Source organism: Neopsephotus bourkii, unplaced genomic scaffold (genome assembly GCF_033783945.1).
Source record: "Neopsephotus bourkii isolate Nb327-2 ecotype Australia unplaced genomic scaffold, CSIRO-AGI_Nbou_v1 NB_121, whole genome shotgun sequence".
NCBI lineage: Eukaryota > Metazoa > Chordata > Aves > Psittaciformes > Psittacidae > Neopsephotus > Neopsephotus bourkii.
In genome coordinates, this window is record NW_026900638.1 from 1,034,722 (window position 1) to 1,050,110 (window position 15,389).

General features: G+C 35.4%; 1 protein-coding gene across 3 annotated transcripts in view; it reads left to right on the plus strand.

The window, feature by feature from the left end:
- The window catches only part of CTNNA2 (catenin alpha 2), a 505,102-nt gene extending 490,808 nt beyond the window's left edge, over positions 1-14,294 (plus strand). For all 3 annotated transcript variants that reach the window (XM_061365551.1, XM_061365559.1, XM_061365568.1), the window contains one exon: positions 13,139-14,294. In XM_061365551.1, coding sequence (XP_061221535.1) covers positions 13,139-13,426 — 288 coding nt within the window. In that variant the 3' untranslated portion in view covers positions 13,427-14,294. The remainder of the gene's footprint in view (positions 1-13,138) is intronic.
- The last annotated feature ends 1,095 nt before the right edge of the window (positions 14,295-15,389 follow it).

The window sequence follows — 15,389 nt, forward strand, 5'->3', positions numbered from 1 at the left end:
ACAGGCCAATTATAAGACCTATTTTATAGGTGAAATAAAATTCAAAAGTAAATTGAGAAAGATGTAAAATTAAGTAAGAAAACCCCAGGAGATGTAACTGAGGTTTAACCTTTGATATTATAAATCAAAGCATTTGATTTTTACTGTAGTAAAAGCTTGAGATGGGCAGGGATACTGCTAACCAAATTGCTTGGTGTTTTTCTTGTGTCAGTACCTAAACATTACTATTTTACTTTAAAGCACTGTTCCTGTAACCTATTTCCCTTGTCCCCAAGTATTACTGCTTCGCTGTTTTAATATCCCTCAGCATTTTAAAAAAGACAAGATGGACTACGAAGATCTTCTTTTCTGCTTTCTGGCTCTTGGGTATCTATTAAAGCTGTCAAGATGTCAAAGCTCTCATACTAAAGGGCAGAAGAAAGATCATATGAAGATTTTGGCCCTTAGGAATATCACAAATCTTGCTGTTCTTATTCATTTCAAGCTCTTTACCAGCTCCATGTGGGGTCTTGTCACATCTTAGTGAAAGGCACTAAAAGGCAGGAATGCATACCCTATAAATGAAAGACAGAGAGAGTGCAATCACAGCCTTTTCAGCAGAGGTGGTCCATAGCCTGATTGATGAAGTACTTCTATTTTCAGGTAACTAGGAGCCTTTGAGGAATTGGGTATAGGATGCGGACCATTCCATCTTCTAGTCAGCGGCACGGATTGGGGATTGGTCAGTAGTGATGGATAGATATTCCTCCCTGGTGACTTAGTGATGCTCTTTGTATCAATGCATAGGAAATATGAATGAAATTCTGGGGAAAGGAAAGTCTTGTTTACAAAGCTATCAAAACTTTCACTAGTGACTGTTTCCCTTCCTGTTACAGAGAAAAATAAGGACAAAGAATATAAAAATTGGCTTCCTGAGTGGTGGCAGCCTTTATACCTTTGAATAATGTGTGCAAAGGGTTTTATTACTACTGCTTATTCCTTTAGCGAATCAAACTTTGAAATGTCCAAATATTTATTTGCAAAGCCAAGAACTTGTCTAGCAAATTTAGCTTTCCTAGCAAACTAATAGGAAATGAAAAGCAAGTTTAGTCAGTCTCTAATGTTTCACTGGAAAAACTTTATCGGAATTGCTGTTGCTTAAGACAGTTTGAGGTATGTTCTTTCCAGAGGCAAATGCTTTGAGGTAAAATTTAATTTAGATCCAAAACATATCTTTTGCTGATGAGTTTACAAAATTGTCTTTGCACATAATTATTTTTGCATAATGCAGGAGGCTGTAATTTTTGCACAGAATTAGTAAAACATAAGGACCAACTTTACAGTGCCCCTAATCTCACTTCAATGATATGAAAGCAATTTGGTGGCATGCAGAGGGAAACTCTATTTAAAAGTGTTGGGAACAGGAAACCAGAATTGGTATCATTCAGTAATTATGGTGAATTAGAGACAGCGATCAGCACTGAAGGGGTATTGTGGAACAGAGATGTCAGTGGATTACTTCAAATCCAGATAAATTTGTCTCTAAGTATATCTTGTAAGATGAGAAAATTAGCAGTTGGCTGACTCAGGTGTAGGGGAAAGTTTCTGAGGGAATGATATTCAAAATGACATTAACCATTGTGAGGATTAGCCCGGAATATACCTGTGCCAAATCTAATAGCAAATTTTAGTCCATGCAATCCCAGGATGTGAGTTTACCTGAGTAACTTTACGCAGGAGAATAAATAGCCTAATTTTACATTTACTGAGCTAATTCCCCTGTTAAATTACTTTACAGGCAGCTATGATTAAAACATGCAGAGATTCCTGTATTTTACTATTTTAGCTTAATTATATATTCAGTCAGTTGCAATGTTTGCTTTAGCTGTATATTATTTACATGTGCATAAATTAAAATATAATAAAGCCTAGATTTCAGCTGATTTTATTAGGTGTGCAATATGAAAACTATTAAAGCAAATATCTGAGCAACTTCTCCCAATATTTAAACAAGTTAAATCTTCATAAGTGCTTTATAAACAGAAAGTTACTTTATGATATCGCATACTTAAAAACTGCATTGTGTTACGTTTTCAAGCACATTGCGTATTATTGACTCAAAATGAAACCAGTAACTAAGATATTTATACCTATATATTTAAGGAGGGCAGCATTTAAATTGCAGGTTTGTTCCTCATTCAGACTAGCAAGGTGTGAGCAATACTTTCATGGTGTAAGATCATATATAGGGATCTAACATTTTTTCAGTGTTATTAAGATGGCTATGTAAAATTCCCAAATTTTCTGTATTTGCCAGGTTGATTTCTCTTACAAGTTGAATTAAAACTTTGTGGGTTGGTTCTTACCTTCTTTTTCTATATGAAAAGTGAGGGAGAGCTGTGAAATGCACCATCTGTTTGCAAACGGTGTCAGCTGGCAGATAGATGCTTATCACCCTGCCCTCTCCTGCTGCAGTTTTAGGCTGGTATAACACCATTGACTCAAAATGAATTACTTTTGATTTAATCTTACTTAAGCAAAAGAAGTCACAATGATAGTGCACAGCAGTCTAGAGGACTCTTCCTGTTGATTTAAATTGCAATGCTTTTAAACTTTGACCTCAGCTCATTTGAATTGTCAACAAAAATGTTCAGTAGCACTTGTACGAAGTATAGTGGTTGGAGGAAACTAGGACTGCCTAAACATGCCGGACTTTCTGTTTCGGGGACAGTTGCATCTCAAAGACATTAAACATGATGCTTCTCAAACGTAATCCTTCGTATTTTTATCTGTCCAATCTGAGTGAATCAAAACAAACACAGTGGTGTACCCTTGTAAAACTGGAAAAAGAAGTAAAAATTATTACTTCTCTTCTGCAAATGGGAATACTGAGCCACACTCAAGGCCAAAGAAATCTATAGAATCATGATAAGTTTCAAGCACTTCATCCTCCTTTAAGGCTTAGATAATTTTCAAGACCAGCATTACTCTGTCTGCCATTCTATACTTCAATTTCCACTCCAGATGGCCAAAAAATAATTAACAAAATAAATAATAGTATAAAAGGCAAAAAAGTTCATTGTAGATCTATGATTTGTAAAATATAGAGCTGGAAAGAAATCTTGCAGTAACAGTGGGAACTTACCCTACTCAAGTTGTGCAAAAGATGAGTAGGCCTATGGTGTAATGAAAACTGAACATTTTATTATTCAGAAAGGTTTTACTTGAATTGTGAAGAGATTTTGGCTACTCATTCATCTAGCCAAGTGTAAACACCTGCATCTCAGATGTTCACTACAGGATTCCTTTATAATTAGAAGAGAAAAATCGCCATTACTAGAGAGCAGATACTCTTGTTTCAGCCACACACTGATGACTGATTAGATTAGTAACATCTTAAAACTATTACAGAGACATGGATGGGCAGGTGAATTAAACCATGAATCCACACAAGCACGGAATAAGAAGGCTTAGCCTTGGGGGTCTATTAAGGGTGTGCATTCATATGGAAGAGATGTAAACTTTCTGTGAACTTAGCTGGAGAAAGGAAGCTGCCTGATTCATTCTGGACAGAAATATTCAAATTGTTTTCTAAGGAGCATTTATCTATATAAAGTAGCTGTCTTGAAGCCCCATATTGTTAGCTACTGTAGGCTGGAGAGATTGTTTTGTAGTGTGTGGGTTTCCCCCATATGGCATTTATGGGGATCAAAAGAGAAGAATTAAGCAAAACCAATTAAAAAATAATCAGTAAGCTTGAATTCTTGACCTACTGGGTCAGATCCAAGGACAATTTTTTTGGAAGATGTTGAGTATCTCTGCCCAGATTCACTGTACTGTCTTTAGGATTCTGATGCAATTTAGGATCTCCAAGTATAATTAAAAAGGTGAGGTACTCCATAAAAATTGAACCTGTGAAAGATCTCAAGTGCTCCACGGCTCCTGGTCATCTTCACCAAGTACAGAAGGAGCCTGGAATGCCTTGGTCCAGCACCTGGAATTAGGCAGGATGTGTGCGGGATAGGACTTAATTTATAGAAATGGAAACTCTGAAAACCTCACTTAGGTCACTGCCTCAATGGTTTTTATGAGTATCCCTCATAAAAGCAGCCCTTATTTATCTTGCCTGCATTCCTAGAGAAATTTTCAATTACAGACCTCTGAAAAAGTGCTTCTGGGGGTTCCATTGCCATCAGCTATGAAAAGTTTTTGGATTCTGACTAATATTAAAAGATACTCAGTCACAATTTTTAACTGATGCCAAGTAAGCACAGACACATCTATAGATAATCATGACTAATGAACAATATTAAAGTTAATAGCTCTGTAAGAAAAGAGTCAGTTCAAATGGTTTTCCATTTCTCCATTCTCCTAAGCAACAGCTGAGTTTATACTTTCATCTCCTTTACATAAATTCTGGATTAGATGGAAAATTTGGAGATTTGGTTGAATTAATTTTGTTTGTATAAGGAAGATTGTCCTGAGGTGAACAGCACAGAAACCATTTGGGTTACGTGAATCACTGAAGCTGTAAGTACTTCTGTATTTGTTCCTTGGGGAAAACACTATCTACAGCACTGAATGGCAAAAGAAAACAGAGATCAAGTAAATTAGAATTTCCTAAATTAAATATTTTTTTAAGAGAATAGTATAGGACCTAAGCAATTTGAGTGAGCTGTTAGATATTTGTCAATAATTGATAATATTGTTTCTTCCCTTCTACAGCTTCTCAATTTTTTCCTTTGCATAAGACATTTGCTCTTGTAACAGTGAAAATGAAATCAACGACGTAAACTACTCTTTTAGATACATTTGCATGAATGCAGATAGAAGGCTAAAGAAAGAGATTTTTGCCTTCAACTACCTAACAGGAGAATGTAAAAGAATCACATCCAGACTTGCCAGAGGAAGGGCAACAAACAGAAGTTTAACATGGGAAATTCCAGTTAGATAGAAGGAAATAAGTTTTACCTTAGGGGTTTTGAAATTCAAGTGGAGGATGGAGATCTCTAGTCCAGAGATGTGGGAGGTTATCCATCCTTGGGCATCTCTGAATTTGAGCAAAACCCTGAACAATCTCATCTAACTCAATTTGTTTTGAACAGGGCATTGGACTAGATGACTTCTAAAGGGTTTTTTTAATCCTAAAGTATTATATTATTATATTAATATTTTCATAATAGAATCTGAGTAATATAAATGAACCTTTACAATTCAGAGCAATATTTTACTCATTCCAATTCATTCTTTCCTGTCATCTTTGCTTGTTTCCTTGTGAAATGCAACAGCCTTTCCAAACGTTTCTGTTTTGTTTTGGTTTCGTTTGCAATCTCCAGTAATTCTTAGCTGTTTTGTAGGTTTTTATATAACTTTCAGTGTCAGCTAAAGTTAAAACTGTAATAAGCAAATGCATTCCCAAATTTTATAGTTAGTAATTGACCAGGGAAAAAAAAAACTTTTAATACAGAATACTTAGTGAATGTTATTTAACCATTGATTGTGTTGGTCAAGCAAATAGAACAGTTAATTGTGAATAATGTATTTGGAATAGAATGCTAGCGTTTCCTTTACAAACTATTTGTCATATATTATTAAGCTAGCTCTTTCAGTGCTGGGAAAAGCTCAAATGGAGCTCTATCTTGAAGGCTACTGTGGAGATTTAATTTTGTTACTTTATTTCATTGCATAGTGTTGTGAAGTCCTGGAAAGTGCTCAGGGAATTAGAAGGAACGTTTTCACAGACTGAGTTGAGCAACATTGCAAGGACCCTCAAATCCAAGGAAACAAAAGCCTTTTAGCACCACAGAAATTGTCAATACCTTGAGCGATCAAGCCCTTTATCTGCTTCTATGAGACATTAAATATACATGAACAATAGCAGGCAAACTTGAGGTAGCAAGGAACAGCCCTGGTACTATCTTACGTTCTACAAGAGGATTTTGTTTTATTCATTTTGACTCCGTTTGATGCATTGTTTCCAGGCCCTTACTGAGAAAAGCCAGCTATGCCTGTAGAGCAGCTATCTTCAAAGTGTCTTTGTGCTGACCTGGGCAAGTATAACTTTAGAGATAGGAAGCTAGTTGAAGGAGCAAATTTGCCTCAAAATGTGACATATCCTCACAGCTGAAGGCATGGAGATAACTCACATAGAGATACCATTCTGACACTTTTACAAATGCAAACAGAAGTTGGGAAAATATCACATGTCTCGGCATTGCAGTTTGAAGCCCTGCATTATGCTGCTTTTCTTTTTGTTTGCATTGTGACAAACTCATAAGGAATAGCAGGAGATAACACATCCTCATGTAAAGAATATAGTGTTTCTATGCTGTATTGACTTTTTTTCATCCAAAGTCTCCTGTGATTTACCACTGAGTACAATTTCCAGCCAACCAGACTTGATTTGGACTCCCTTCAGGTAAGACTGTAAGAAGGACGTGTTTTTTTTGTTATTCTACCTGTTCTGTAGATAAAGAACAATAGGTTTGCATCCAGAACTCAATTTGAAAGAGCACTAGATTATTTTGGACTTTAAAAAATGATAGCTGTCTGCAAATTGCATACAAATCAGAACTGAAATCAGGAGGAGGGAGATCAGTTGCACAGACTAGTTGGGTATCCTGTGTTTCCTTTTTTGTATTTAACTGCAGTTGGATATGAAAGTGGAAATTTGTACTGAGATGCTTTTAACAGAGTCCTGTCTGAGCTTTTCAATGTGTGACATCAGGTTCAGACAATGCCATATCTTGTGTAGACTTCTGGCGTATGAATCCCTGTGTAAGATGGTGTATACAGTCCTAGTGATACACAGACCACTTAAATACAGTTTTGTATTAATGACTTTTTATTGGACCTAATACTGAGCTTCAAAAGACTTCTTGCTCTAATTTTCTTCAGTAAGCCTGCTGGTAATATAGTTTGAGTTAGCCTATCCTGTCAAATATAGTTTGGACTTCATCTCTGTTGTAGGTCTGATCTTCTCCTCAAAGATAAGGTAAAAGCCTATCTTCAAATCAGTCATATGAAAATCTCTTTCCTGTTAATCATCCAAGATGACCATGTAAATTAAACACATGCTTTAAAATGGCAAAATTCCACAGAAAACAGATAGATACCCTTAGTTGGTATACTTCTGTGCTTTCTTGTTGTCCTATGAGATGGCAGCCTTTAGTAAATACAACCAAATGAGCTTGGGAATCCCGAAAAGTTAATTAAGAAAATGACGATGAGGACAGTTATTCAGTGGATTGGTCAGCTATAAAACACAACTACCCCCAGAGTGAATTAAATATTCAACATGTAGAAAGGAGTAAGTTAATTGCAATCAAATGTAAAAACAAATAGCTAGGAAAAGAAGAATTTAATACTATTTTCTCTATGTAGCCACATATCACTTTTTAACTCAGTTGTTACCACACTGCATTCCAAATTCTAATATTTGTTTTGTTTTAGAATTTCAAATATATAAGAGTTTTCTCACAATATACCCATGTCTAGCAAAAAAACTTTATACATATTCCCAAGTGCCTGACTAAAATCCAGCTTCAGCCAATGCATAGCATTGCTAACTCCTATAGCATATACCTCCTACAATAGGGATGAGTGCATCTGAATAGCAAATAGGCCATTTTTGCATTGGCTGTAGCTAATAGAGTCATTTTATGAATTAAATGTGCCACAGAAATGTAAGACATAAGTATTATGAATAAGAGGTTTTTCTTACATATATCTTACATACATATGTAGGACTGGATTTAATATTAAGCACAGCTGAGAGGAAAATCTTCTGTTGCATAAGAATGTAATCTGGGAAAATGGCATTTCTGATTCACTGTCCAGATTCATAATTGCTTCATGTACCCTTAGTTGCTCTAAGGGCTGTTAATAGACTTTTGGTTTGTGATAACAGCAACTGTAGCTGTCCATGAAAGTCTGAACTTGCTTTGAAAAGGACGAGAAGCAGGGAAGCCACCCTGAATTCACAAACAGCCTTGAGGGCTATCCTAAAATAGCCTAAATTACCCACTAAAGGCATGCAAATCAAGCCTTGGCTGAGTGTTCAAAGGCTTGCAGGTTCTTTTTCAACATGTTAAGTGACAATTCCTCTTCCCAATCTGTAAGAAGTAAACCAGACTAAACCAAATTTAGCAGTAATTGCTAATACTCTTTTTTTTCATTCATACATTTCAAGGTCAATATGGGCCATTCTGCATAACTGATTCATAGGCTTCCTGAATTGATGTGAATTAAAAATGTCTGATAGTTATGCATAAAGTGTACATATTAAGCAAAAGCATCCAATATTGATTTCACCATTTCTAGAGGTGGAATCAGTGTTTCACGAGTTCCTGTGATTTATTAATATCACTGCTTAAAAAATTGAGCTCAGTAATAACTAAAATGTTCGACTTCACCTTTCAGCCATTGAGTTTTGTTATAACTGCCTAATCTGTTGAACTTGGAATACTATCATTTTTCTGTTACTATGTACTTGCTGATTTTGAGCAACTCATTTTTTAATCATTCACTTTATTCATGGGAGAAAGAGTTGACTGAATCTTTACCATAAAAGGTGTTTTTTGCTCTTGAGATTCTTTAAATTCTTACCAGTTCCTCAGTATTGTTCTTGCATTGAGGACTCAGTATTCCTTAACTGTGAACACACAATAATCTGAATATGATAATTTAACCTATTGCATCAAAGTTCTTCTTTTTGGATAGCCAATTAATGTTTTACTCTATCACAGAATAGATTTTTTTGTTGTATAAGTATCATCTGCTCTAAAGTTAAAACTGAAATCTACGTCTCTCTTGCCAACTTATTAGATACCAAACACTTGCCTTCTGTATGACTTACCACTTTCCCAGTTGTTACATTATCTGCAAATTTCATCCGTTAAGTGACTTTATTCTAAGTTTTTAACAGAAATATTAATATTGTAAATCTGACAAAGAGTATCTCCAAGAACCCACTGCAAAAGTCACTCTTGAGCAGTGATTTTTTTGTGTAGACATACTTTGGGAAGCTTAGCTGTTAGATAATTTGGAATCATTCTGTATGTGCCATGTTAATTTCGCATCAGCTGAGTTTTTAAACAAACTGTCACATAGTACCAAGCAGAACACCTTTCAAAGGTTCAAACATATAGACACGGTTATTTTAAGCAAACCAAAGTTTTATCATGTCAAAATATGATGTAGGTTACTCTGAAAATATTTTCGCCCACAAAACCATTTGGTCACCATTAACTGTATTTCTTTCCTCCCTTTATATATGGAGTCTGTAATAGCATTTCACGATATTTGTTGTGTATGGGAGTGTTGCCAGCTGAACTGGTCTATAATTTCATAGGTCATTCTGTTTATGCTGCTCACATATTCCAGACTAGGATCTACAGTTATTTTGATGTCTTTCTCTGCTTTCCAACGTGTATTTAAATCAACAATAATATAGAACATTCTCAAACAGCCACCTCTTTTTAAACGACCTATACTATAACTTTGCTCACTGAACATACAGATTTTTTTTCCTTATTTCTCTTACTTTTTGTGGTGTATTTATGATTATAAATATGAAGGTATCTCTGCAAATTAAATCTCCTTTCTAAAAACTGTGGTATAATTCTTGCCCATTACAGTGATGTAACGATGCAGGGAGAACATCTCTTTTCATTTGCTTGCTGTTAAGGAGAAAATTTTCCATCTTTCTCCTCTCCAGTTTCTTTAGATATTTTGGTATTGTAATTGTTGGTTATTTTACTTAGATTACGTGTGTATGTCAAAGAAGCAAGAAATCTTGATCGTCAGAAGATTTTGGAAAATTCCAATATAATGCAAGAAAAATGCAGCAAAGCTTACAAGCAGATCAAAAACTCCTCAAAGCTTTAAGGATCTTTTTGGGGAGAAAACCCTGAAATTATCTTCTTGGCAGATAATAGGCTCTCCTGCTCCAGTTTTCTAACCTTACATTTACTAATTGCAAAGTTAGCTTGAAGAAGAATCCTTTTTCATTATTTTCTGAGTGATTTATGCCTTCCCTGGGTAGGTGGCAGTTTTAACCTGGGGAAGCAACCGACTCCAGTGCAGTGATTTTTAGATTCTTCATGAATTTTGAATTTTCCCCAGCATTCCGGGTTCACTGAGTTTATGGGCTAATAACCTGGATTTATCTCTATGTTTAAGAGGGTTGTTTTTTTCCTAAATGGAGGCAAACGTATTTGTAAAGAAATCTGAGTAGCAGAACACAATTACTTTGTGTAGCAAGTCAAAGGCTCTGTTATATTCATAATTCCCTAAGCATTACTAGGGAATGAAGTTTGCCTTCTCTACTGTGCAGTAATTTCCTAGTGGTTCTTTTATTTGAAATGTTAATTTTCCTTCTTTTTTTTATTTATTATTAACATTATCTGTTAGGAAAAGTGTATGTTTCTGTGCCCAGATTTTGTGAGGAATTAACGCGCTAAGGGCTTGATTCACTGCTGCCTCGTTCCAGCTTTATGCCACTGTAGCTCCGCTGATTACAAAGCACAGCTTAAAACTGAAGTCACGCAGTGGTGTAGCAAGATCTAAATGTTAACTGAAATTATGTTCACTGAGTTTAATTCTTCTTTACTAAGCCATAGTAGAGGCAAGGGGCTGGAGGCAATAACAAAATCACCTGAAGATCTTAGGTAGCTAAATTGGGTGTATGGGATGGCTACCCACAGATTTTGCGGAACACTCATAGCTTACACTAATATGGAGGTTTTATGTCTCTTTTCTGATATCAAGATTTTAAAGTATTTTATATTATGAATAGACTTTAAGAACAAAGACTAAGCATCTACATGTTAAAACGTGATTAATAATGGTGAAAATAGGGAGCTCTTATCTACTGTAGCAGCAGATTGAACTACAGATAATTCAAATGGTATCAAAATATGTAATGTTGTTTTCTAAAAGACATCATTGCAATCCACATCCAATCCTGCAGAAGTACATGCTTTTGTACAGCCTTATCAATATACTCCATAAAATTACTAATGTGTTTAAAGGTATAGACTGCACCCTTTGTATGGTTTTAAGCATTTCATTTCAGTGCTGCATCAGTTCAAAATGCTGCCTTTAATCATTGTGTTCCTTAATATATGCCCCATGTGAAACAGCTACCAAAGCTCTTTTCATAAAGAAACTCTGGAAAATATGAGGCTATTAGAAGCCTTCAACTAGTAGAATTCATTCAGGAATGTGCAATATAGGCTTGATCCAGTCTATCATCTACAATGATTATGAAGTAAATGCTATGTGACGGTATCGCTTTAAATTCAATATCAATCCACCAGTGTTTCAAAAAGAATCATTTAACAATGAATAATGCTTGATTGTAGATCTCTGCAGTAAATTAGAATATCTTAATTTAATAGAGTATGATCTGTTATTTGCCAACAAACATACAGATTGCCTTATAAATCATGCAGTAGTGTGGTTATAGAATAACACTATACTGAATTATATTTCATTACTCCCTATTGAACAGTCATGTTTCTGTCATATAATGTAATTTTCTGTCTTTCAACTTAGTTTCCTAACAGAAAATACAAATTAGTCCTGAAGAAAAATATTTACCAGGGATAGGCAATTAACTATTCATTTCAGGGAATGGCACCAAGTACATGAAAATCATTAAAATGCTCCTTCTTTTTCATCTCACTGTATGTAGCTGTTTATGTATTTAATGAATCATAATGAGTATAAGGCCACAGCTGAGGAAATAAAAAAGAATAGGTAAGTCTATAGATTTTTGTGCTCCAGACACGAGCTTTCTTGTAATGATAATTCTTGTTCACATCAGTCACTGATGCTTCAGAAAGAGGTTTCTCCTGAACTCTTCTGTTAATGATTAAAAATACTGGAGGTGAAGTATATGCTTTTTGTTATTGCCTTACAATTACTTATCCTGGGTGCCTTGCTTATCATGAATGTTAAGGAATCATATGCTCTCAAAATATGGAACAGGAAAGGTTTGGATTTAGACAGGCCTTATATACTGAATAAAAATAGTGAAGAACTTATTAAGCAAGTGAGGTGGAATTAAAGAAGTAAAATAATATTACATCCAGAATCATTCCTACAGATTGGGAAAGACTTATAAAAATTTGAGGCAGCTTCCATGGTAGAACTAAAAGTCTTTAACACAAAAAATATATCCCATATTTCCAGTATTTTGGGAAGGGATCGTTGAGCATCCTAAATAGTAACCTGGGTTGCTACAGTATTTAAGAGCATATTTTTAGCACCCACTAATTTGAAGATATACAGCTGATATTGGCAAGTGCCTAATTCATATTTTGGAACACTAAGACATTGCTTTGGATGTTCCACTACCAGCTTAAATCCTTTCGAAAAAATTTGGCCACTGTTATGTACTTGGTTTCAGTGTATGATGGAAGTTTCCTCACTGGAAGTCCCAGTAGTTTGAAATTCAACATATTCTTAAGGCCTCTTACATCCAAAAGAACCTCAGGCAGCCTCGTGCATGGGAGAAATGCAAAGGCGTATGTACGAAATGCCTGCTAATCATAAAGTAAGATCCTTGTGAACATAAGTAGCTCACATACTACAGGAGCTACAAGAACCTGCCGTTAACTATTTCATCTTTTTATTTCTGTAGGGGTTTCAAAATCTCCTTTCATCTTTTCAGATGGGATTCTCTAACAAGCTCACACTGTTCCTGTAGACATCATTGGGGTGTGATCCTAGGCTAAACAGGAATAATTAGAACAAACCTGAACGCTTGGGAAATATCCCCATTGACCTGTTTTGTGGTTTCTGACCTGTAAAAGTACATTTTTAAAGGTTTCGGTGAGAAGTAACCTTTTTTCATGAAAGAAGAAGCAACTTCTTCACCTGTAGAAAAAGAATCAACAAAACCACCCCAGACATAAACTTTTCCTTTAAATTATTAACAAATTTAACGTGAGGTACTACAGTCTTACCTTTACAGTTTGATTCATGTTTGTTGATGGTGCTTGCTACTGCAAGCTCCTTGATTAATCCTGAGGGAGAGTATTCATTTCATCTTTAACAAGATAAGAGGGCATCCAGATTTGAGTCAGGAAATGTTCCAACAATCCAGTTGTGGAGTTAACCTTGCTCTATTTCATTTTCTTTTCTGTTATAGCTGGACAGTGCCACTTCTCTCATCCAGGCAGCTAAAAATCTGATGAACGCTGTGGTCCTTACAGTGAAAGCATCATATGTGGCATCTACTAAATATCAGAAGGTCTATGGTACTGCTGCAGTGAACTCACCAGTTGTATCTTGGAAGATGAAGGCCCCTGAGAAGAAACCTCTAGTAAAGAGAGAAAAACCAGAAGAATATCAGACAAGAGTGAGAAGAGGGTCCCAGAAGAAACATATTTCCCCTGTACAGGCCTTAAGTGAATTTAAAGCTATGGATTCATTCTAAACCACTAAGCTTTACCAGGAGGGTTTTATATTCTTTTTGTATGCATACCTGCCGACTTGTATGCGTCTGGCATGGGGTGGGGGGAAACAGTGTCAATTTGCATGCAACCTGAGACTATTGAAGTAACTAACTTTCTGCAATGCCAAAATTTAGGGCATTCTCTTCTGATGTGGAAAGGATTTATTCGAAGCTTCCTTTTTAAGCTAAGCTATAGCATTAAATTGGCCAACAAATTTGCATCATGGGGGTAAGTGTGGGTTAAATAATAAATTCAAGTCTAAACCCAGAAATTTTTATGCATGCAAGAAACATTAGGTTGGCAGGTATATTAAGTGAAAAACAATGGAATTGTAATGGTAGACCATAAAGCTTGTATTGCTTCTGTTCCAGTGCAAAAATGTACTAGCCAATATGCTTAAATGTGTGGCCCAATAATTAAATGATATAACTTTTAAGTCATCTTCATTATAGTATGTGAATTTTTAAAACAGATACAACTAATTCATCTTAAAAAGGCTTCTTTTAAACCATATTTTGTTCTTTATATTCTAGTAGTGTTATGATTGATCACATTTCAGTTAATCCCATTAATATGACCAGAGGTTTACTTTTGCCAATTGAATTCCTTATGGTGGAGTATGAAGCACAATATGGTGATTGACATTGCCTTTTATATTATGATTATTATTATTATGATTATTATTATAATATTAGTAATAGAAGACCTGGTGGTGGAATGTTTAGAGACACGGAGACTGACAGTGTGAGAATTTAGAGGCAAATATGTAGGTGTAGCTTGGATTACAGGTATCTGACATACCATTGTAACCACTAACTCAATAAACTCATTTAATCTTGGAATCCTCAACATGGCTTGGCTCGTCTCTTTTAATGCACAGATATGTCCTGCATCATTGTCGATGTATGCAGTGATTAGTTTTGCCTCATGCTTTCTTTTTTTCTTTTTGCACTTAGAATCAAAGAATCACAGAATGGCTTGGGTTGGAAAGGACCTTAAGGTCATCTGTTTCCAACCCCTGTGCCATGGGTGGAGACACCTCACACTAGACCACGTAGCCCAAGGCTTTGTCCAACCTGGCCTTAAACACTGCTGGCGATGGAGCATTTGCCACTTCTCTGGGCAACCTGTGCGAGTGCCTCACAACCCTCACAGTAAAGAACTTGTTCCTTATATCTAACCTGACCTTCCCTTGTTTAAGTTTAAACCCATTATATTACTTTTCTTATGTTTTATTACCAGGGTAGCCAAATATGGTCAGTGGGTCAAAACCAGAATTTAAATCTGAGACTGATTTAAACCTCAATACATAAGAGGTATATGTGTGTTTTGGAATTAGATTCATTTGTTTAAACTAATGGCATAAAAATAGTTCAATATATTGAGTTTATAAGAACCTTGGAAATCATCTATTGTGCCACACTGTATAGACCTGTATGAAGACCACAGTGCAAAGAAATGCAATATCCACTTTTATTACCTTTTAGCCCCAACAGTGTCTCAGCTGCAGAGATTTTCTTATTGTTATGAAAAAGATCTTGGTATATATGAAAATAAAACAATAGCCTGATTTTATATATATATATAATGAAATACTAACAACTTAAGAGAACATTCATAACCTCATAGGCGATTTGAAGCACTGTGATAAACGGTGAGGTATACCGTAAATGACAAGTACAACTCTTACAGTTTTCAAGATATATTTGGATACTTGTCTCATATACACTGATTATTCCTCAGAATAGCAAATTACCAAATTTTGTTCTGTTGCCCTCCTACACAGTCTATATAAGGAAATTTACTCTCAGAGGCCTTTTAGAGGATTACTATTTTAGCTTTGTTTAGTTGTACTCTATAATAAAAAGGTTCTCCAGTCAGAATTGGTGACTGTACATGTAATGAAAATACATTAGAAGATGTGGGGAAGTCCTTGAAGAGCTT